General features: G+C 35.9%; 1 protein-coding gene across 1 annotated transcript in view; it reads left to right on the top strand.

Annotated features, from left to right (window-relative positions):
* The window catches only part of GPATCH2 (G-patch domain containing 2), a 123,477-nt gene that overhangs the window by 1,380 nt on the left and 96,846 nt on the right, over positions 1 to 25,251 (top strand). The window contains exons 2-5 of the mRNA XM_051782980.1: positions 7,773 to 8,486; positions 13,728 to 13,789; positions 21,646 to 21,828; positions 22,961 to 23,040. Coding sequence (XP_051638940.1) covers positions 7,773 to 8,486; positions 13,728 to 13,789; positions 21,646 to 21,828; positions 22,961 to 23,040 — 1,039 coding nt within the window. The remainder of the gene's footprint in view (positions 1 to 7,772; positions 8,487 to 13,727; positions 13,790 to 21,645; positions 21,829 to 22,960; positions 23,041 to 25,251) is intronic.

Raw genomic sequence — 25,251 nt, 5'->3', positions numbered from 1 at the left:
ACAATTTTCTAAATGAGAAAACTTTCAAAGAGGGATTTTACTTGCTCTGATAAATGTATTGGGTAGAAGAAGCTTGTCAGTATTGCTAGGCATCCAAATTTGCCTGATGTAAGTATAACTTGGTGCAGTTCAGAACGTTTTAGAGAATGAGGTATACTCCAGTGGCACAAGTATTTTTACTTGAGTAGAAATGCTGCATACGATAGAAACATTGCCTACGACATTCCAAACATGTGTCTGTACTCTGAGAAATTTTTCATTAAATATACCGGTCATTCATCTTTAAATTTTACTGGTTTGTGTCCACATAAAGTAATAGTCTTCAGCAACATGAGGTGTGGGCATAGTCTTCTGTAACTGTCATCAGACAGTAACGATTTTGCTTGTGCAAATACACTGCCCAGAGGAATTCAATACAGAGAAAAATATTGAAATGTTATCTATAGCACTCTTAGTTTAGCAGTTTTTAAAGGAAGGTCTGTTGAAAATCTGACTGCTCCTCAGAGCTGCTCTCCCATTCTTATATATAAGTTATTTCAGAAGTTGTCTATTAAAGGAAGTCCATTTGATTGGGATACAGGAAAATACTTTTTTCAGTGTCTAATACTTGATGTAGAAAATTAAGAACTTGTGCTTTTTTAACAGCACTGAGACCCTAAAGAGCTGAGTAGATTCAGAACAACCACAAAGTAAAACTGTTCACTTTGGATGGTAAAGCTGCTCCGAAGCTGAATGTTTTCCATTTAAATTGTGAACACATGTAGCACTTTAGGAATTGTTTGTATTTTGGATACTTATTGGGCACTCTGATAATGACTATGGTGCTATAGTGTATTACCACCATGTGACAGTTCATGTAATTCTGCACCTTGACAATTAATTAGTGAACTCATACTTCTGAAAAGGGCAAGCATATCAGTAAATGACAGCAATGGGATTGTAAGAATTGCTCCCTCTTATGATAAATTGCTCCAAATCTCATTTCTGGCTGACCAATTCATTTGTGTTAGAGCCTTGTTAAATGTAGTTCATGTCAGCATCTTTCTGACTGTATGCCATTGCTCTGTACTAAACACTTTTTCACTGTTAAATATAAGTAGACTGATAGTATTTATTGTTGTGCCTTCTTAGATAAGCAGCAGTTGTAGAAAAGTCAGATATACTTATTGCAAGTTAGCCTGGCCCTAATTTTTAGGAGGATCAGCAGCATACTCAGTTATAAAATACCATCATTGCTCAAATACTTTTTATTGTATAAGATAGAATCACATAATCACAGAATGGGTCAGGTTGTAAGGGACTACAGTGGGTCATCCAGTCCAACCTCACTACTCAAGTAGGGTCATCCTAGAGCACACAGCACAGGATTGCATCCAGACAGTTCTGGAATATCCCAGTGAGGGAGACTCCACAATGTCTCTGAGTAATCTGTTCCAGTGTGCTGTCACTCCCACAGTAAAGAAGTTCTTCCTCATATTCAGGTGGAACTTCCTGTGCATCAGTTTCTGCCCCTTACCTCTTGTCCTGTTGCTTGGCACCACTGAGCAGAGCCTGGCTCCATCCTCTTGACACCCTTCCTTCAGATACTTACAGACACTGATGAGATTCCCTCTCAGTCATCTCTTCTCTAGGCTGAACAGGCCCAGCTCCATCAGCCTTTCCTCATAAGGTATGTTCCAGTCCCTTGATTATCTGTATAGCCCTCCTCTGGACCCTCTCCAGGATCTCTGTCTCTCTTGCCTGAGGAGCCCAGAACTGGACACAGCACTCAGATGTGGCCTCACCAGGGCTGAGTAGAGGGGTGGGATCATTTCCCTCGACCTGTTGGCAATGCTCTTCCTAATGCACCCCAGGATACCATTGGCCTCCTTGTCCACAAGGACACACTGCTGGCTCACGGACAGCTTGTTATCTGCCAGGACCCCAATGTCCTACTCTGTGGAGCAGTTTTCCAGCAGGTCGGCCCCCAGCCTGTACTGATGCACAAATGTAAGGAAACTTCAATTGTCTAAAGCAGTTTCTCAAATACAGGGTTGGTACCAAGAATTCATGTGTAGTGTGTGACTGGAGAATAAAACGTTGGTAGTAATTGTGTGCAGTTACTGGGAGCTGTATATATGATATAGAAAAAGTTCATAGACACTTCCAGCAAGTGTAGTAACTATGTCTTAATTGAGGAACAATGACTTTCATAAATCTTAATTTTTTTCAAAATCATCCTGTGCTTTGTTATTTTCTGGAGCTGCTTTATGTACGCACAAAATGGACTGCAACAAAGGAGTGTTGGCATACCTCGAAGGTGAAAAGTAGCCTGGGATTTTGGGTTTGGTTTTCCCTTTTGAGAAGTAGATGTGCTCCAGTATATGATCCTGGTTTGTCTTGAGAGTCCTCAGCTTTTACATTATCTTATATAAAATTCAAAACCGTTTAATTTCTATAAGTGTCTGTTCTGATACTGTCACGTTTTTAAATTTTATAGTATGAAAATTACATTCGTATTAAGTTTCTTTGATCTGCGTGTCAGATTTACTTTGAATGTGTTGCTGGTGCATTGGCTCTTAGACTTGAGGGGAAGGTGGATCCTCAGAAGTGGGAGAGTGCAGAGTCTTGGTAACTGGCTGCTGTGCCCTGTAGCAATGGTCGATATAGGGTGGAAAGGGTGCAATACGTTTTTGGTTGTAGTGTAGCTTTTCATACCTGATTGTCCAGCAGACAGAGCCTAAGGACATAAATAGGTGTGGATGTGGAACCAGATGCTTTGTCCTCCTCGTAGAGATGGCTTTTTAATGACAGGTGAGTTTAAATAGTCTAGGTACAACTTCAGTTTCTGGTCATAGAATCATTACATTTGGAAAAGACCTCTGAGATAAAGTCCCACTGTTAACCCAGCACTGCCGTGTTCGCCACTAAACCATGATACCAAGTCCCACATCTACACATTTTTTGGAAGACTTTCAGGTATGGTGGTTCCACCACTTCCCTGGGCAGCCTGTTCCAATGCCTGATCATCCTTTCAGTGAAGAAATTTTTCCTTAATACCTAATCTAAACCTCCGCTGGTGCAACTTGAGGCCATTTCCTCTTGTCCTGATATTTGTTACCTGAGAGAAGAGCCTTCTGTGGAACATAGGTTTATCAGTTATTTCCTAATCTACCATAGTCTCTTGCTAGCTTTTTAATTCAGTTGTGTTGCTTCATTTTGCTTCCCCCTTCATGTGTCCCAAGAACATGATAGTCCTCTTTTTTTGAATCCATAAATTCTTCAGGCAAGGCAGTGAGATTTATCGTTTTCTGCTACCTCCCAAATACTTGCACCTGTTCAATCCAAATTTCTGTCTCACTCATTAATAAAGCAGGGATCTCAAAACTAATATGTGAAAATAGCTTCTGAGGTGGAAAAATGGGATTCAAATTAGTAGCTGTCTGAAGATAAAGGTACATTGTGAGTACACCTGTGTTACAAGACATCAGAGAATCCATATGGGAAAAGATTATAAGAATTTGAGTTTTATAATCCCAGTGTTCAAGGAACTCTTTGATTTTTCTTGTGCTTTTAGCTTGTGATCAAGCTGGGTTGTGAAGACAGCAAAACTCATGGTTTTTTTCAGAATTGATGAGGCACAGATGCAGCATAAATTTAGCTACAAGAAACCCCTTACGTATTTAACAGGAAAAGGTACAGAACTAGAAAGTAAATATAAATGCAGCTGTTGGTTTGGTAAGAGATAATGCCTCTCCTTAAGAGCTGTGCAACTAAATTAACTTTCCCATCAGTGTGTGTTTGTTAAATATTTTGCGGGCAGCCAAAGCTCTACATTGTTACATGCTTTAGGTGGGAGGTGAAGACAAATGATACTAATTTTCACTGAAAAAGTAAGTGCCCATTATTTCCCTTAGGATTTTCAATTTGAATATTAATACTGAACAGAAATTGTGTGGTCTGTTTTGGAGCAGGTGAAAGCTGTTACGCTGTTTCCTGCAAACAGTACTTATATGGTCGGTTTTGGTAAGGGTCTGAGAGGAAAAGAGTCAGCCTTTGGTGAACTACATTAAAATTGCTTCAGATGAATGTAAAGGTCAGTGTAGGCAAACTAGATTTTCGTGTAGTAAAGTAGAATCTTCTCCTAGTGAGGACATTACAGTTTATTGCTAGCTGTGGGCTGTTGCTGTAAGTGCATTTTTATAGCCTTATGTGAGTCATACTAAACTGTGGCTCATCTTAATATTTTATGTACCTCACTATGTTGTTCTACATTCATTGTTACAACCTTTGAAATTTCCTATCTTACTGAATATTGTTGATACTCACTGGTAATGTCTTTAATACTTCTTATAGTTATTTTTCAACTTGTTTCAAATGCAAATATTTTTGTTACAGTACCATCTGCAGTGATGATTAAAATTGCTTCATAGGTTTGGAATACAAGCTTGACAGCTGGTTGTGAACTATGGAGAAAGTTTCAAAACTGAGTTTGTCTGATAAATAATGCTATAATAGAAATATGCTCCTGAATTTTGAAGATAGGTTTGAGATTAACTGTTCTATCTGGTTGCTGCTGCCTTTTTTTAGTTCTTCAATTATAGCAGGAGAAATGAGAGCAACAATAAAATGAAGCAAAAGAGATGTTTTGAGTTTTCAGGAGAAGGAATTTTAATATGGACCACTGGCATGTTGAAAATGCAATGTGAATAAAAAGCTGGAGTGATTTGTGATTGTATTCTCAATCTGTTGCAAAGGAGCTTGCACTGTCCCAAATTGATCAAGTAATTCTCATAATCATTCTAAGGAAACATGTTGAAATAATTACAATATTGATTTGTCCAATCTGCCTAAGATAGTTATATTATACATTGAACCATGACTGCAATTTTTAGGGTAAATAAGATCACTGCCCTGTACAAATCTTAATTCAGGAGTTGCAATGAAGAGACTTGATATTCAGTAGAAAAGATTAATTGCAGGAGTGCATAATATTCAAAGTCATAGTCTGCTGGAAATTAAGTCCTTTTACCGCTCAGGGCCTTTTAAGAATCTTGTTAACCCTTTACTTCAAAAACACTTAAGGGTGTTCACTCTTCTTGACTTTCATCTTTTGATCTGGCACAATCTGTATTGACAGTATTTTGGCAAGAATTCAAGGCAAGAATTCAGGTATAAAAATCAGAGCTGGTATATTGTGTTTGATCTTGAAGTATTTTTGGAACTAAGACTTTACCACCTTACTTATCTGGAGTAAATTGGTATGTCCACACTAGGAGCTACATTGATTTTAATGATACAGTTATCCATACAGATTAGGGATGCTGAATTGAAGGAATTAATCATAAACTATGGTGTAAGACATTAGTGTCCCTGTCTTTCCCTTCTGCTTTGTGCTGCAGGGGCACTGGCAGAATGGGCTGCAAGAAACATACAGGCTAGTTCATATTCTGGCAGGTTAGCAGAAACCTGTTCATTTGGGGAGCTAAATGTAGGTTTAAGCCTACTGGTTCAGTTTTTGGTGCACCTCCAGTTCTGTCAGTTAGCTGTGAATGCAGAAGTCTGTGCCAGAAGGCTGGGCAGGCAGCTGGGGGAATTGGTGTCTCAAATTAACCCAAATGTGCTGGAGTTTGCCTGTTTGAGTGTTACAGCTCCTGTTATATTGATACAAAAGTCTTAGGAAGACCCTTAAATCTTAATGGTATCTCATTTCTGATATGAGCCCCTGTGAGGATATATCTCTTCCTGTGGGTTTAATAGTAAGGCTAAAGGGGCCAGTGCCCTCCCCATTTTGCAGTTATAGCTACTGAGAAACAAGGACTGATATGTTCAGGCATCCTGTGTGTATTCCTACCACACAAGCAAAAAAACCTAAGCAAAAACCAAACACCTTCCTCACCCCCCCAAACCCTCTGCAGTAATTGAATCTTTGAAAAATCAAAGAAAGAATTAGTTTTACATCATTGTACTGCCACATTTAGAAGTACTTTCTAGACTAATTGGCTTCCACTTTTCCACTTTTCTCTTTCTGAATTTTCAGAAAATTGTTGCTTCATTTGGAATGCTTTTCCTCCTATGTTGCTTCTTTTGCTTCTGAGAAGTAATTTTGTGTGATTATGGATGTTTTCATTCTTGTGAACCAAGTAGATTAAGGAGAAGCATAGCATTCTTCCAGAGCTGTCTCACCACTTACAAGACAATATGATAACTCTGCTGTTCTGAGAGCCAAAGAAAACATAAAATAAGGAGGGAGTAATATGACTAGAGATTACAGCAGGACGCAAAAAGAGGGAAATAAGTGACACAGTAGCTTCAAGAATTCAAAATAAGCTTGTGTTTCTACCACTTTCTGTGCTTTTATTGATCTTGCAATTGAAATGTTTAAAAATAAGTCTTTCTGAAAATCGTTTAAAAGGAGAATATATAATTTCTTTAGGTAAGATATTTCATGAGCAGCTTGGATTTCTTTGTAAACGTGTTCTTTGGTTTTTCCATTAATATTTAAAATTTTTGTACCATGTGGTCATGACTGTCCATTCAGCCATCACCATTAAGTACCTTTAACACTGAAGTTTGTGGTAAGTGACAGGGGGAAGCCATTGTGTCAAGGTTTTCTCCAAATCTACAGCACCACTGGGTATGGGTAGAAAACTTTAATTCCACCATCACTTTATACTCTAAAATAAGTGAAAAGTCTTGCTTTTAAATGTCCTCTACATAATTTTCTGGGTATCTTCCATATGTATCAGTGTAATGTTGTAGAGAGCATCAACAATGTTCTCTGCTTTACCTCAGCAAAAGGGGTCTTCTGATGTTTCAATGTGGGAGACTGGTCATGTGTTTATAGAGAAGGTTCACAGCCTTCAGAGAAGGATTAGAGTTCAGCAGCAATCATTTAATTTTTTTTTTCATAATTATGTTCATGTAATGCATGGGTGAATTTACTGAAGTATACTGAGTTAAAGACATGCTAAATGCTAGTGAAATTTGAGGTGGAAGGAGCAAATAATTCAAAAGGGATAAGGCCTTAATCAGACAATGTGTGTGTTTAGGGATTTTTTTCCTCATGCAAGCACGTGATTCTATGGATGTAAGTGCTTACATGTGGTAGGAACTTTGCATTTAATACTCTAGAATTATTTGTAGCTGGTATTCTCTCAATTTAATGTAACTTCACTGAATCATTATTTTTTTAAAATCAAACAGAAATCAGCCATTTGGAAAGACAGAATTAAGAACAAAGTCATATTGTCAAGAGTTGCTGTCTTAACTTCATTTTGGCATTTAGGCAGCATCAGGAGATAATTATCCTTAAAAATATTTTATAATAATGACAACTCTTAAACAGAACTCCTTAATGTACTATCAAGAGAGAATATGATATATTCCATTTCCCATTCATGAATTTAAAGTGTGCTCCTTTCCTGCAGTTAGAGCGAATGGTCTTTGTTGATGCTCTTGCCGCATGGAATAGCTGAAAATCATGAAAGTGTGATGAGGTGAATTAAAATCAAACAATAATAGTGAGGCCAGAAACAACTGCCTCTTCTTTCCAAGTTTGAGAAGATACCTTTTAAAAGGACTGTATGCTGATGTGTTGCAAATTGCAGAGGACTGGTTGGTGAGTTTTTGTCTCTTGGAAGAAATGGAATAATCTTTATAAGATGGACATTTACTACCTGACCTATAATGACCCAAATGATTTTACCAAATAAAATTGTTATAGTTTATGCTTAACACTTCAGATTAATTTGTTGTTTTCTTGTGTATTTTCTTTCCCCTGAAATATTTAGGCATTTCAGTAGGACTATGGAGGAGCTGGTTCATGATCTGGTCTCAGCACTGGAAGAAAGTTCAGAGCAAGCCAGAGGAGGTTTTGCTGATACTGGAGATCATTCTAGAAGTGTGTCTTGTCTTCTAAAGAGACAGGCAAGGAAAAGGAGGGGACGGAAAAGACGTTCATTTACCACCCATCATCCCTGGGAGACTGGTCACTGCTTAAGTGAAGGTTCCGATTCCAGTTTAGAGGAATCAAACAAAGACTACAGGGAGAATCATGCTAATAAGAAAGACCACAGTGACTCTGATGACCAGTTGTTGGTTGCTAAACGTAGGCCTTCCTCAAACTTAAATAACATTAGAGGCAAAAGACCTCTGTGGCATGAACCAGATTTGGCTGTTGACAGTTTGGGAAACAGAACTTTGCGCAGGAGAAGAAAGGTAAAACGGATGGCGATAGATCTGCCATCAGAAGTCTCTAATGCACTGACAATAACTCAGCAGCAGGATAACAGCAGAGATCAAGAAATGGACAATAACAATAAATCATACCAGCACCAAGAGTTTTCCAAGAGCAAAGTGAAAAAAAGAAAAGTATCTGCAGCTCGTCAAGGACCAGAAATCTTGGATGAAGGAGTTGTTATAGAAAATGAAGAAGTGAACCAAGCAAATAAGGACAAAATGGAATATGAGGAGCAAAAAGGCTCAGATGAGAACATGAGTGACAGGTTATTCTTTCTCTTTCTTTTTAAAGAAACTTTGGATAATGTTTGCTTTTATTACAGTTGCTTGTATTGGGAGTCTTTGGATTTTTTCTTAGTTCCAGAGTTAAAATTCTAGCATCAATAGTATCTGTTTTAATAAATTACTCTTAATTTTTTACGTACTATTTTTAATATATATGAGTTGCTTAGGTTAAGGAATTCAGCATAAAATAGTCATGGGGCAGAGAAATAACCAAGAAAACAGTTTCTTGAAATAATACATTCTAATTGCTTCAAGATTAAGAATGACAAAGTATACATATGATTAATATGTTCTTTTCTGGATATTTCAACTGTTCGACAGTTCTCAGACAAGAATTAAGTGATTTTCCAATTTCTAGACATTGGTGCTCTGATTGTTATCTCTATTTGTCAGAAAGGTTGTCAGTGTTTAGAGTCACCATTTAGACAGCGTGTTCTTATGTGGTATGGGCATAAAAAGTCTGCAGGTTGCCAAGGATATACATCATTTACGAAATGCAAAAACCAATTTACAGTTCAGAAACACCTGAGCTTACCATTAGAAAAATGGAGGAACGATGACCCTTTGGCAGTACACCTCATCCATCCATTCCAGACAGCAGTCATACTACAATGGTAATTGTTTCCAAAGTACTATTTTGACAACACAGTAAGGTGTAAGTCATTTTTCCACCATACACAAGGGATGTTAACTGCAGGGCCTGGTAAGCTTGATTATGTTTATTCCATGTGCCTGGTTCTGAATGCAGAAGTGTCAACAAGAAAGACACACATTAGAAGATATAATTTTAATCAATTGCTTGACAGCACTAGTGTTCCTGTTCTTTTTGGTAGGCATTTTATCTCTGAACTGTTAAGACTTTTCCTTACTGGACAGGTAGAATTGAGATGCAGAGAGTATCCAGGGGTTTTGACCAGAGCAGACAGATTGGTTGCTGTAATAAAAACGGTGTTGATAAGTGACTAACTCCAGTTATTGACAGAAAAGTCCCAAGTCTTTTTATTACATACTAGCTTTGTCCCTCACCTGTGAACAATAAGCAGCTGAAAAAGCTGAATTAATCCCAAGCGCTAAACATTGTTCCCAGCATCTTAATTACTGGAGCAGAACTCACCCATGCAACACAGGAGTGTGTGTTGTCAGGAAGCCTTTAGCAAACTCTCTTCTTTGATGATACTGGCATTCTGTTACTCCAAGTCTGGTACCTAAAGACAGGTGTTTAAAAATTTTCTTCAAGCTAGGAACCATTACATAATTTATCATGTGTCCATAGTCTTGTCACTTTTTTATTTATAGATCTTCTGTTATGCTACAAGGATAACAGTTATTCAGCTCACAAATTCTGTAGCTAATTTTTGGGTGGAGAGGAGAGTGATCAATAAGGATCCCAAAAACTGAGCAACTCTCAGGTCAGACTGAATATCTTTTTTCACAAGAGATGTTATTGTTTTAAAAGTTGATCTTCCTCTTCAAAATGCTTTATGTTTTGTTACCCCGAATGATGCAGTTTCTCAAATCATACTTCAAATGCATGTATATGGCCCCAGTAAATGGTCTTTAAAACCATTCTCATCCTCCTACTGTTTTCTGCTTGTGCACGTGGTTGAGTGATGGTCTGTCATGTGACAGAATTTCTTCCAGTGGTCATCTGTACCAATAAATTTGGAAATTACTGAATTAAAAAAGTTACATTTCATAGTGTGATTAGAAATCCACCATATCTAAACCTCTCAGGTGATACTGTATCAGAATATTTTGTATGTGCATAATTTTAACTTGTTTTAATCTAACTTTACTTAAATGCAGTAGTGCCTTTATTGTCTGAGATCATTTAGACAGAAGAATTGGAAAGAACCAGCAAACTCTCTTAAGAAGACTATGTTCTGAAAGTGAAAGCTGAGGTTTTAAAAGGGAGCATGAGATTGCACAAGATACAGAGAGCTAACAAAGGATCTTGGATAAGATTTGCACTTTAGCAACACTTGCTGGAAGAGGAAGAATAAAAAGTACACAAAGCTGCTCTAGTTTTGTTCTCAATAATGTGTGCAATAATATAGTTCAATAATTTTTTTTTAAAAAAGGTAAATTTTTTTAGAAGTTTTTTTTTTTCTTAAAAAAAACAAAGACGATAATTTTTAATGGGAATTAAATTGCTTGGTTCTAAAATTAGTGAGAAATTTTCAGTGTATACACGTGTACACATGACATTACTTGAAAGTAACATAACATACGTATTTGAAGTGCACATTAAAAATGCTAAGTAACACTTCTCTTGCAGTCTTTTATGTCTGTGTGAGTGTTCAAAAGCCAAACACAGCAATAACAAGGTTTTAAGTGCAGGATTCAGGAGCAGTAGTAGGAATCTTCAAACTCTTAAAATGTCAGCATCTAAATGATCCTAGAGATGGATTCCTGTGATATTTGTTTTAAGCACTGAAAATTAGATTTTTGTGATCAGAACCTGTCCTTTGCTCATCCTCACATATCCTGGCTGCTTAGCTTTTGGCCAATTTCAGCCAAATTCAGCAGTGTGTGGTGTTCTGGGTGATATTTAATCCCTGCAAGCTTTGGCAGTTGTTTGTGTTTAGAGCGACTAAAGAGAGGAGAAATCTCAATTGCCCCTTTTGGAAAAGAGGCAGCAGTGAAACTCAGAGACAGCCACCCACCAGCCTGGGGTCAGTGGGAGCACAGCAGCTGGGCAGTTCCTGGGAACAGGACAAAGCCCACGTCTCATATAAAACCAAGGTACCAGACAGCTTGTTTGTGATGGTAACCGCAAATGACAGTCATTTCCTCTTTGTTTCCACAAGTGCAGAAATAAAGCTGTGAAAGCTTTTTGGATAGCATAGCTGTTCCTTCCAAGTTTTTGCTTGCATACACTATTTTATAGGACTAAAAGGAGTCTGTGGCTTTTTTTTTTTCATGGAAGTCATGCTGGGAGCGGAATTCTCATTACAAAGCAAAGGAATTAGCAGTGTAAAGTGCAAAATGATATTAAAACTGAAAATAAATTCCATCATAACAGCTTTCATGTTACTTAGATGTTAATGTATTAATTCCAGAGGTTTTGAATTTATTTAGTGAAATGACTGCCATGTAGCAATTATCTTGACTGTAATCCTTGCCCTATGTGACTGTGGCTTGAGGAGGGTGAATGCTGTAGCTGCCATGGATATGACAGTGTTAGTTTGAGAAGGTTTTTTTCTGAAACTTTTTTTTTTATTCTTTTTTTTTTTAATTTATTTTCAAGTGGTTATATTTTCATGCACTGATTAGTCCTTTAGTAAGAATTATTGCACAATTAAAATATCTTATTTAAAAAAAGGGAGGAGACTGTTCTCAAAATTGGAAGTTTCGGTAGGAAAATGGCTGAAATATCAGGGTTGAAAGGATTTATGAACTTTCATTTTAAAAAGTACAATTAAACAATAAGTGGACAAGAAAAATCTGTGAAAAAGGAATGTTTTTTCTTGTAGATGTGTGATGTAAAATTGTGCCCAATGAAATCTAAGGATAGTAAAGCCATCTATGTTATAATTAAAGTGAGGATGGGATGCTTGCTTGAAGGTGGTTACAAGGATTCACAACATTAGAAAGTTCAAGTTTTGGTCTCCCTCATGAAAGGTGGTTCCATTCTCATTGCATGCGTGTCATCTTTCTTCTGCATAGGGCAGTTGTGCAAGTGCTTAAGTCTGTTCTGATTATATTTTGTTTAAAAGAGAACATAAGTATTGCTTATGCAATATGGGTAAGCCTAAGGTACAGCCAAGATTAGGACAACTTAATCTTCAAACACAGACCTGTGTCTATATAATATATGTGTGTTTTAAAAAAATAATCACTGCTTTGTGTCTCCTGCTACCATATTGTGTTTCAAATCCTGTTGGGATGCCTCCCAGAGAGGGAGGAAAAGACCAAATATATGCTTATAATTAAACACAAATGAGACTAATTTTATATAATTCATATTACAAGCTTTATAAAAAGGAGGCTTATTTTTTTGAGACATTAGAATTTAAAAGGCAATAATTTTCTGAAGTGTTCTAGTTGTTTAAAATAAAAATAATTTATCATTAGAAAGTAGCTAAAAATAATTGGAACCAGTTGACTCTCGAGTGTAGGACTGCATGCATATTGTAATATGAGTTAAGTGTAGAAAGGTAAACAGACGTAAAGTTCTTGTGAGTAGCTTGTATGAAACATCAAGGTTAGCCATACTTATAGCATGTACTTGAATTTGTGTGCTGAACAGAAGTATTTGGGGTTTTTTTTCAAATTCTTCTAGATCCCAATGTGAGTAAAATGTGATTAAATTTTGGTAAGAATATTATTTCTTTAAAAGAGCTACTCTCCTGATAAAAAACAAAATAAAAGGTTTACATAAAAATCTTTTCATGTGAAACTCAACAAATTGTGATCTGTGTTGTAAAAAGTCCAGTCTGTTTTACTCTTTAGAGACTTGGAATATTGTTTGTAACAATGTGTATAGAGCAAAGAACTGAATACCTGCTCATGTCTTTGAATTGAGAGATGTATATGCATACATGATGTTGTAAACACATATTCTAATTTTAAGGCCATGCTGGAAGTCATGGAAAAGTAGACTACACCTTGCTTTGTTTTGTTAATATTATGATCATGGATCATACTTATTTTCTTCAGGGTGACCTTTATTTTAATTTAATTGGCTACCTTTGTTATAAACTTTTTTCATTTTGTCAGAGTAGTATGTCATGAAACCTTAAGCAGTGTCTTTTCCAGAATATTTGCAAATGATGTTCAGAAAGGTAATTCCATTTTCAGACTCTTATATTTCATGTGCTGAAGGAAGGGTTAGTCTGCCTTTGATTGAGACTTTTCCTATTTTATTGAGCAGTGGTGTTCCAGGATCAAGCTGAATTGCACAGCATAAGAAGGGAGCAGTGAGCATTTGATGGAAGCAGATAATAAAATGCATCAATTGTGTCAGCACCTCGTAGCAGTCACATCTGGCTTACTGTCAGGGTACCATTAGATTCCCATGGTTTTATGTGCCAAAAATAATACGCTTTGTAGTTAATGGAACCAGGATATTTGCAGTTTGATTAAAAAAAATCATCCTATTTTCTCTCCGATCTCTGTTGGGCTTAAGTTCAATCTGAGCACAGCCTTGTCTCCTTAAAATTTTACGACTGAAAGATCAATTGTTCTTTTGATCTGTTTCTTTCTCTCTCTTATTGCAGTGAATCCAGCAGTCTGAGCAGCAGTGATGCTGGTTTGTTTACCAATGATGAGGGAAGACAAGGTATTGAAACAATCTTTCCCTTCTCCACCCCTCAAACCACATCAGTTGAAATTCTGTAAGCGTTACAAGTTATTTCATAGGTTAATTACTATATTTCAGTTGCTATTACTGTTTTAATGAGTTGAAGTATAGCTTGTTTTCTGTTTTGCTTTTTTTCGTGTTATCAGAGGGTGACTTGAATGCCTGACTCAGTCAAAAGCTGTCTTGAGCAGTAGTCTCTGTAATATGATATACTTACTTAAAACTTAAGCATCTCCCTAAAAATCCATCTGCACTAAGTTTTAATTCCTCAGTTCCTCCAATAATCTGACAGGACTCTGTAGTACTGCTTATCATACTGTTTCTGAGGTGGCTTTTTTTCTTTCTTTTCCTCCAAATTGATATGGCAGAATTTCAGGATTTTATACTTCTTTTTCATTCAGTAGTTTGTTTGAAAAGTAGTTTCAAGCAAACTACTTTTTCAGCAGTCTAAGATTTAGACTTAGAAGACGGATGCTGTGTAACATCTCCCATCTGAAAAAATTTTCTTTCATCTAAGATTCAGCAAAGATTCAAACTTTTCTTTTAGTATGCATAATGTTCTCACATTTTTTATATGATAAAACAAGTGAGGATGGAAGCATAAGGTGGGTGTTTTTATCAGCTTTACCCTTTATTGCCATCTTTAGGTACAACACATTTACCTGCATTATGCATCTTAGTGCCCAGCTCATGGACTAGCAACTCACTGTCTTTGATAGTATACAAAAATGAGACAAAAATAATCTCTCAAGTTATTAAGACTTGCTTTTCTGTTGGAAATTTTAAGTTAATGGTAATGGAGGTTATTTTTGTATGTGGTTTGCCAAAGGCTACTTGAATGGGTGCAAGAAGACAAATCCTGGCCCATTCCACAAATGTAGGTTAAAGGAATGTTTGGGGGGTTTTGTTTGTTTGTTTGTTTTCTGTCTCTAATGTCTAATTCAGTCTCTTCTGTTTTTTGAGGTTTTTTTATCTTATATTTTAACATTACAGTAAGGAGATGACTTAAAACAGAGGTGTTACCTTCCTTGCTTAATCATAGCTTGTGCTACACAAACTGTATCTCCCAGTCTGAGTATCTGGTTTCAGTTGTGCTAACTCATAATTTTAAGAGTTTAGGCTCTCTTTGAAAGTTTAAATCCATCTCGTAACTTCAGTATTTCAATTCTTTAAGTATGAGACAAGTCAAAAAGATGTGCTTTTGCTTCCCTATTGGAATTTCTCTTTTGACTTGCCATTTTTAAAATGTTTGGCATCTATATTTGTGTGGGACATGACCTATCATATTCCTAATTGCATACATTTTTAAGTACCCTTCTGATACATTTGTATCAATAAGTTTGTCCTTAAATCCAGAATTAAATTATTTGAATCTTTGAGTAATATGGTTGAAAACATCTCAGTTGCTTTGTGGTTTTCTTATATATTTTGTGGGAAGATAAAATGGGAGGGATCAGTGACCAATGGTGTTCTTTCACTGGTGTGATGTTGGCTCTTTATTGTAAAACTGTAGTTCTTATATTTTATCTGTATGTTTTTTGAATCTTGATTCAGTTTGATTGCAATTTTCAAGCAGAAAACATTAGATCTGAAATAGTATTCTGAAATATAAATAAAAATAACAATAGTAATTAAACCTGAAAAGGATATTGCCCTGATAAAACGTTATTTTTTTAATCTCTACTTTGAACTAATTATTTTTTTTGTATGATCAGAAGACCATTAGCTTCACACTGGAGCTCAGACAGTTTTAGATCTGCATTAGAGCTTTGATTTTGTGAGACTTTTCCATGAAGGTACTATCAGAGATCCTACTGCAAAACCAAAACTGTTTATTTTCGAATAATGTTTATTCCCCCCTCATAGTAAATGCTAGTAATTTGTACTCCCATTATTAAGTAAGGTGAGGTTATTTTATTTCTGTAAATTTATATATAGCTGAACTGAGACACATACAAAATTGACAAGAATGAAAGAAGGAGAAAGCAAATCTGATAAAAGCAAAGAAAAAGCCTAAGTGAGATAAACAAAGCTGGAAGAGGACAGGATGAAAATGTATTAAGAGAAGAACTGGCTGATTCTGATTTCTGTTTTTAAAGACTCTTATTCCTGTGTTCCCAGTCTGCCTCTTCCAGGATATATGTTCAGAACATCAGCATCTTGACCTCATTTGTAGTTCAAATTTTCTGCGCTTCTGACTTCAGGTTTCTGCTAAGTCAAGTGGAGAACCAGAGATTGATTAATGTCACCTGGTGAAATACTTGGTTTAAATTATGTGCCTGCCATAACTTGGAAGTTTGGGTAGCAGAGGACAAGAGGTTCCTGTTCTCCAGGGCAACATTTGTTCATTTTGTGTCTCTGAATCAAGAACCACATCTCATTTATTGCAGACAAATACTCCTTATAAAGCCCTAATTAATTTCCAAAGCATATTATTCCTGTGGGACAGACATTCTAGGCAAGAAAGTGACTAAAGCAGCAGTTTCTTGGAGCATTTGACCAGTCAATTTAATAGTTGAGTATTTAGTTCTGAACTCTGGAGTGCCTGACCTTGCAACCTTTAATATTTTCTGATTTTTCACAGAAATAATATGAAAATAAATTCCACCACAGTTACTGTACTCTTCTGTGGACAGACCCGAGAAAGAATTTCAACTTTTGTAATTTGATTCAAAAAAAACAGGTGTAGCTGTAATTGGGGGCAGTGCTACATCCATTTTAATTGTCATCAGTTGCTATGATAAAAGAAAATCCTGAGACTTGAAAATTCTCTGTTCGACTTCTAATATGTGGTGTGCCATCTAACATTTTTAAAAGCTCCTGTACTCACAGCTTTTTGTTTCATTTGTTTTATTCCCATCAAGTCCTCATCTCAGCCTAGCCATGTTTGTCCTCCTTTTCCAAGTTATCCAAGTGCTTACATGTGAGAGGGCAAAAGCAGCTCTCTTGCTGTGCCCTGTCCCACTATCACTTTCTGGCAGAAGTAATTGGTACTCAATATTTTCAGGGTCAATGTGGCAAATGTTTTTATTCTGTGAAACACTGCATACCCTGAACAGTTAGTCAGCAGAAGCTTAAAGATCATGGAAAATGCTTAGTGCAGGTACAGTCAGTGAAAAAGATAGCTGCTGAACTATTAACAAACCTCAAGTGACTTTTTATGGGTTGTATCTTTTTTCAGAGGTTTTCAAATTCAGCAGTTTTGGGGTAAGATTTAATATAGTTAGGAAAAAATTCAAAATACTATGGAGATGGGAGAGCCTGACAACAGAGTAATTGAAGGACCTGAACAGCTGAAGCTTATGTGTGAAAAGTCCTTATGACTTTCCTTTTTTATCCTCTTCTCTCCTTTTATTCCTAAAGGAATTTTCATAATTGTCTGCTTTGCAGTTATTAAAAACTGGTGAAGAAAAAATTTAAAAGAAAAGTTCTGAACTAAAAGGTCTGGTCTTGCATTGCAACACAAAATACAACTCTATGATAGGCCTAACTGGTAGGATCACTTGCAGTTTTGAGGCATTTTACGGATCTGCTTTACAAAGGCACTTTACAAATTAGGCTTTCAACACAATGTTAACAAAACTTTATCGTTACTCGGACACTAGTGGATGATACCCTGTTTTGGGGGGAAAAAAAGTCAAATTGCAAGTATGTTCTTCGATGAATTTTATAGTGTGGGTATAGCAAATAAAACACTCTGCATTCCTCATTCATCTACACTTATTAGTACACTTGGGGAAATTCAAAGTTGACTTAAGACCTGTTAAATCACAGCATGAAGCATTTGAAATGTCCTTTAAAATCTAAGCAAGTAGGAAGGAATATTGTGTTAATAAAGTGTTAAACAGTTAAAATTGGAGAAGGTCAGGGAATGTCAGAGTTCCGCTGTGGATGTGGCTGAGCAGTTAAAGATAGCATTTCATTATTTTATGATTAAACAAATATTCATTACTGTGTCCTTTATAAAGATGACCCAGTACTGGTTCAGTATAAGAATTCTCGTGAGAACTCTAGTGGGAAAAATCTGGACCTTGTAGAGCTTGTCAGTAGCTGCAGGTGACAGGGTGTGGTTCTCCATATATAAAAGAGATGGAGTATGCAATGCAAAGTGTAATCACACCAGTTTTGAACTGTTGTGGCCAATAAGTTTATAGTCTTTGCAAGTGTACCGGAAATAACATGAAGTTGTTGTATATGACCTGAATAGCTGAAATCCTAAATATTTATATAATATATATATACCTTTTGTCAAGATAGCTCTGTAGAACATGAAGAGCAAGATGCATTGTGCCTCTGTGAATGGGTAACTTAAGCTTCTGCTTTCCTAAAACTCTCTGTATATGTGTTATAGTGAATCTCTTGATGTCTCCAAATGATTATTACAGCTGTTAGCAGTGGGGGTTTTTTGCCTAGGAAGAGGTACCCTGGCTGTAGAAATGAGACTGGAATCCTAGGGTATTCACAGGCCACATGCTCCTGCTCCTTGTGTGCGGGTTGATGGATAACAGAGCAGCACAGTATCAAGTGCTGTTCGTAGGACACTGATGCCAAACTCTTTTCACAGTAGCCTCTCTGAGTATGTTGTGGTTGTTATAGGCAAACACATGTAACCTCTGCTCTTAAGGGTAGTCTGGACATTTTGAAATAAAACTGGAAAGAGGGATAAAACTGTCTGTTTGTGTGCAGTGGGAAGTTGGTTGGTTATAATCCTGCACTGCTTTAGCTAAAATAAGATTGAGCTGAAGCTTTTCTGAACATGAAACCGATGGTGATGCAAATAGTGTCTGTGTTCATAGAGAAACCATCAGAAGCCCATATAAATAATTTTCTAAACTTCTTAAAGAAGGCGGCAAGTAATTTAACGTGGAGTAGTAATTACATAAATATGTAGACTCAATAATATAGAGTGAAAATTAGGGAAACAATAATTGGGTGGAGGGGAAAGCTTAAAAATAACTAAATAAATTAAGCCAGAAACTGGCCTATAATTTTAGGATTGAAGTTGACATTTCTGAGCCTTAAATTGATTTTCTAACCCCTTAACATTCTATGTTACTATGATTCTGTGATCAGTACAGTTATAATTGAATGTAAATTACTTTGAAGTAATTCCTTTAAGCGTTAGCATTATAAACAAACAAGTTGGATGTACTTTATATATGTGTTTAGGAGAATGCATGGGCTTAAGTCCTGGAGATCTGGAGGTCTTTTTACCTTCCCTGTACCTTGGAAAAATGTGATAACTTGTTGTAGTCCTGTGCTAAATCAACATCTCTGAGAGGAAAGGACAGTGTAGTGAATCTTTTGAAGTAAAAAGTGTTACTTTGAATTTTTGCTTCTTGTAAGATCACATTTGCTATGGATACTGTACTGCCTTTTGAGAACTGCAAATTAAGTAGGATAAAATCCTAGTATTTGGTTACCAAACCCTTGGGCTGGAAGCCCCCTGTGTTTTATTGCCTATATATATATACATATATATATATATATATATACATACATATATATGTGTGTATATATATATATATATGAGGTGAGGATATGATTAAATGCAGTGGTCTTCCCTGACTCCTTTTGAAAATGTCACCCTTCGAGGTAGAACAACTGGTAAACAAAATGCCTGTGAGTGCTTTCACCTGGATAAGAATAGTACTAATAGGTTTGTGCTTGCTTCGAGGTGATAATATGATTTCAAATAGTCAGAGAATTCAGAGTTGTTTAAAGTAAACAGTCAAGGAAGCTAAAGACCTATGTTCTTCTCTCATGTGGGAAAAGACTGAGGTTCAGATCTTAAACCTGCCTTTGGCAGTAATGAACTGAAATGCTTGGGGAAGTGTACAGTAGCATAACAATTAAGATATCTTAAAAGATTGTTGCTTAATATACTAATATTCCTATTGCACAAAAAGGAAAAGTAATTTTATCCTTTTTTTTCCCAAAGAGCTGTTATTGGGCAAACGGGGAAGATACTGGTTTTCTTCCATAGCTGCTCTTTGTCTTATTATGCAGTCCACCATCATGGTCTTAAATTCTAGTTTTCTTCTGAGATTGCATAACATGCCTCTTACAGGCTTCTGTCCTTGAGCCATTTCAGAATTCTGTACTTACTTTTGTAGATTAATTATGTGTAACAAGAATACTTTTGAGTTCCTAATAGTATTTCTTATTAGTCAACATGTCTACAGCTCTCATGACAAAATGTTCAGACAAAGTTTATCTACATAAAAGTTTGGAAAATCAAAACAAAGGATTTCAAGCTTAATTCTGAACCACATATCAATCTAGTTAAAAGGTGTAATTCTCTTTCTATCACCACCACCACTGTCCCTGTTCAGTATTCTTAGACGTCCTCCAAAGAGCCCATACTGGTAACAAAATGAGGATAAAATTAATGATGAACACCTTTGTGACTGTCATAACTATAAATGAGGATTAGAATGAATAGGGAGAGTCATCTGAAATGCTCCAGGAATGCAAGGAAATTTAAACCTTATTTTGACCTATATATCTCTTCACCTCTGTTTCTTCCTTCCTCCATCTAAAAGGTCCTGTTGTTTAGCCTCTGCTAATTTTGCTTTTAGTAGTGATCATTAAAGACATAAAGATCCCATTTCACCTGCAAGTAACTAGTGAAGGGTCTTAATTATTTTATATTTTCTTGAAGTACTTGTCCTGATTGAATGTTCACAGAACTTTTCACTTGTGCTTGTTCTCAAATATTCTTTATGTTGCAACAATTTATTTGGAGAAATTGTTTTGAATTTTATTTTTCCTAAATTTTAGCTTGGGTTTTCATTATTTCTATTTTCCCATTGTGGGGTTGAGTGGCAATGAAATTTTACACCCAGATGCTTTCTTATTCTGGAAAATTGGGTCTAATTATTCTTGCATTTGTATGTTGCTTAGTTTCTCCCCAAATAAAAATCTAAATTACAAACATATAATTTATATGCAGAAATATTGAGGCATGGTTTGAATAGTTTGAAGTAGAATTAAAATATACATCACATACTTTAATTTTTGGGCATAGAAAAGGAAATTTACCATGTCTTTTGAAGATATTTTCTGATCTTCTGAAACTACATGTTTTGTATGAAAGAACATGTTTTAAAATAAATGTAACAATTTATTTTTAGTTCCCAGTGTGTTTATGAGCTAATTTTAAGATCCGATTTCAGTCTTGTCTTAATTTTTTTTCTTTAAATCCAAGTATTTAAATACTACATCTACAAATATTGTCAGTAAAAATGACCAGCTTTGTAGTATAATGCAGGATAATTCTCAATCATATGATACTGTCAGTTTTCATTTAAAATCAACTTTTTCAAAACTTATTTCTAAATGAACTTAATCAGATTAACTTCATTTAGTCACATCTGTTCATGATTGTTTTCCCTTTTTACTAGCCATACAAATCATGAAATTAAGCTAATTATATACCATTATCAGCTGCAAAGAACTAGTTTCAGTTTTATACCTTTTAATTCCCTGCAGGAGATTAGGGCTTGTTTTTTGTTAATATGTAAAGTGCAGTAACTTAAATGGATTTCCCCACAGTTATTGCCAAAGGGATTAACTAGTTTATTATTGTTTTCACTATTGTAAATTGGTTTTAAAACATTACATTTTATGATGTTTCATTGATGGCAATGCATGTCATGCTGTTGAGAAACATTTTCCAAATAGAACTGCTATATAGAAGTAATTGTCATACAGCTATAAAGCAAAAGAAATAATAATCCTGTCAGAGTATTTATTGATGGTAACATCTAATTTTTATCTTCTCTGCTCCTCCCTCTTTTTTGGGGGGAATTGGGGATGCTGCCCTCACACAGGTGATGATGAGCAAAGTGATTGGTTTCATGAAAATGAATCTGGTGGAGCATGTGGAATTACAGGAGTGATTCCATGGTGGGAACAAGAAGACTCCACAGAACTGGAGAGAGAATTGCCTGATCCAGTCTTTGAAAGTATCTTAACTGGTACTTTCCCTCTTATGTCCCGTTCAGGGAGGAGAGGTAAGTAGCCAATCAAGCAAATGCAAGCTGTAGAATCACTTGGGTACAATAGAAAGATATCTGTGGATTATATAATATATATAAAATGTGGACAAGATCTTGGAGTTACCAGTTTGTTTCCTTGAACTATTTAATTTTAAGGGTATCGTTAGGGAGAAATAATTCAAAAAATGTCAAATGTCAGAAAAGTCAGAAAATGTAAAGTAGCTCATTTTGATAGCCTGCTCTTTTATTTGTTGTCTTGATGTTTGCATTGAGAATTATTAAGCATTATTTAAAGTGAATCTAGGTAATAAATTTTGTTCCTGATTTCTGTGATAATGTACAGAATCCTATAGAAGTTCATTAATTCAAAGGCTGGAAAGACTACTATGACCATCTGCTTTACCTTGCTTTATGGTCAGGCTTTAGTGTTTGTAGAGAAGAGGCAAGGATTCCTTTAGAGCAAGGATTGAGATTGTAACTTAGAAAATACCCTTTTTCTTTATTTCTTTAAAACACTTCAGACAACTGTGGATCCAGTGTAACCAATGGTAAGTTCTACCAGCATTAGATTGCTTTTACAGCTAGAAACCCACTCTTGTCTAAAGAAGTTGTCAGACCTCAGTTTGCTACCAAAGAATTTTATTGTACCTTCCCTCTGCCACAAGGATCTCCTTTCACATTCAAATTCTATGTGAGCAGTGGTCACATCACTTTTAAACTACTCTGCACACTGAATGTATTGAATTCTTTTGTAAGACTTCTTTTTTAGGTGATTGGAATCGTTTTTGAGGACTTGATCTCTGCAGGTTTGCCAGATTTAATGTTTTATAGTACTAATGAAGTTGTAAGTGATGCAAAAATCACTTTCCTCCTGTAGTTCGGTATGTTCTGCTTATGCAGCCAACTGTGCATGGAACCCAGGATGGCAGTATGAATAGCTGCAGAAAGGTTGATTTTCATTACAATTTATCCTTTCTCTCACTTTTCCCATTCTGTGTTCCTTGTTTCCACCAGTAAAATGTTTGACAATAATAAGTTGGTTTTATTTAACTGAATTTGTATTTATAGATTGGTATGTAATGGTGAATTTTATTGGTTCTGTGGTATAAGAAGGATTCTTAAATCAGTTCATCCTTTTTTTCTGTAGGTTTCCAGAGCAGATGTAGTCATCTTCATGGAATGCCAGCAAGAAACATAAAAAAGGCTTCAGGAAACCAGAATGCACTGGTAGGTGTTTTCATTATTGTTAGCTACTGTGCGCTGTTCTGAGAGGTTTTTTTAAAAAAAAGCATGTTCCTCTCATGTTTGTTCCCTAGTGCTGTAGATAGGTAGTGGAACAGTAAGACTACAGTGCCACTGCTGCCTGATAGTGTGTGTTTGCTCTTTGTAAAAAGACCCTGACTCTTTTCACTGCAATTCTCTGTAATAGAATATTTGTGTGTACTCAAATGGCAGAAAGAGTCGGATACTGTTTGTCAGTACTTCTTTTGAACTGAGTGAAGGAGAAGATTTTCAGGCAGGTGTGTGTGTGTTTAACAGTTTCATTATGTACTTTATGTCTATATGAAAACATGTTTCTCTTCTCCCACGATGAAAATCAAACCAAAGATTTTCCGGTAATAAAAAATTTCTAGGATGCTTTGTGGTACAAATCAGATTTGTTTTACATTTTTTCTCCCTAAAACCTACTTTGAAAAATGTGTCCTTGTTCTTTTGTTTGGGTGACATCTGTGTGGTCAAGGGAAGGGGGTGTATTCAAAAAATTTAAAGCAAGTTTGTGATGCACCTGTCATAGGCCTCACACATTTCTTTGGACTGAGCCTCTTCTAAGGCTGTAACTACAAATGAGATGTTTGGGGTTTTTAGTGCCTTCAGCTCTAGGAGCAATGTTTATAAGTGAAGTAAAAAAATTACAGCTGTCCTTGCATTTTTGTACAATCCAGTAATTGTATTTTCCCATAGCTTTTTTTCTAAAATAAGTTTCTAGTGAATTTTTATTTTTTTTTCCTTTAGAGGAGGGCATGAGAAGAGAGATTTGACTTTTTAAATTAAAACGTTAAAATGTATTAATTGTAGCACAGTTTTTTCCTTTCTTATCAGGATAGTGTTTGGACAAGAAAGAGAATGTGGGAGTTTCTTTATCAGGTGTGATAAACATAGACCAGTACAATAAATACTACAACATGAATGTTCTTTATTATTTGAGAACATTACGTGTTTTCAAATCTTAGTTTGCCTAAACAGCATAAGGTACTTCTGAAAAATGTAAGAGTTGTTATATGTGGAGAGAATAGAAAGGAACTTATCGAAATTTAACTCAATTTGCAGAGGGAAGGTTTTTATAATTGAAGTCTCTGTCCAGTAATTGCCGTTTGGAGCTGAATAAGATGCTTTAAAACCTTGGCCTGTGATCTCTGTGTTAGTGGTCGTGAATTAGATGAATGCTCTCTAGTTCTTGATTTCCTATCTACCTATTTTTATTTTTGGTTCAGTGCTTGCTTGAGCATATCTGGGATTTGTAGCCCATTTTCTAGGCTTATTGCAATTTCACTCTGGTATTTTATAGGAGCTATTATAACTGATAGGTTAGCTTCATGGTATTGATGATACATGGCTTAACTACCCCAAAACCTGCCTTTTCCTCTAAATTGTAAAAAGGTGATTAAATTTCAATTGATGAAGATATACTGTGAATGCATATATATAATAAAAAATCCTAATGTTTATTTTCTGCTATGCTTTCTAGATTGTCCTTAGGAACCCATTTTGTCTTCCAGTCATGATCTCCCATATATAAAGATGGTATTGTAGTTCCCTGTGTACCAAAAATCCAAGCTGATCTACTAAATTACTGATTATTAAATATGTCATTTACGTAATATTGTAGAAGATGGTTGGCATGTGAATGTAGCTTCTAAGTCACTATGTTTAGGCAGGAGTGCATATAAAGAATGGATGTGTAGTTAGCTCTGCAGATGCAGTTTTCTGACCTCCTTAATGACTATTTATGTTTGTGGGCACATCTGCTGCATCCGTCTTTGCAAATGTAGCCATATAAACCAGAGCTCTTGTGCTTCCTTTTGTCAGTGATTGCTTCTTAAAGAAAATCTTCTTTAGATACTTCAATCCAATGATAAAAAAAAAAGTCATTTAATACCTGTGACATCTGATAACACAGAACAAGAAGTAATTACTGCTATTAGATGGTAACAGTGAAGAAGAGCAAGAATGCTTTTAGAAAGATTAATATCCTGCGGAAAGAACACTGCAGACTCGACTTATTGAACAGAATTGTGGTGTGAATTAATTCTAACAGCGAGGAGTCTGATGTCTGTATCGCTGCTTTTCACAGGCTTGAAAGGGAGACAAAGTAAAAAAAAAAGGGGGTTTCCTACTAAGATACACTGCCTAGAAGACACACATTGTATCTTGTGTTAA

Source organism: Manacus candei, unplaced genomic scaffold, assembly GCF_025592945.1.
Source record: "Manacus candei isolate 608988 ecotype Guabito, Panama unplaced genomic scaffold, ASM2559294v1 h1tg000017l, whole genome shotgun sequence".
NCBI classification, from domain to species: Eukaryota; Metazoa; Chordata; class Aves; order Passeriformes; family Pipridae; genus Manacus; species Manacus candei.
The sequence above is the reverse complement of the archived record's forward strand: the minus strand, read 5'-3'. Positions and strand labels throughout refer to the sequence as shown.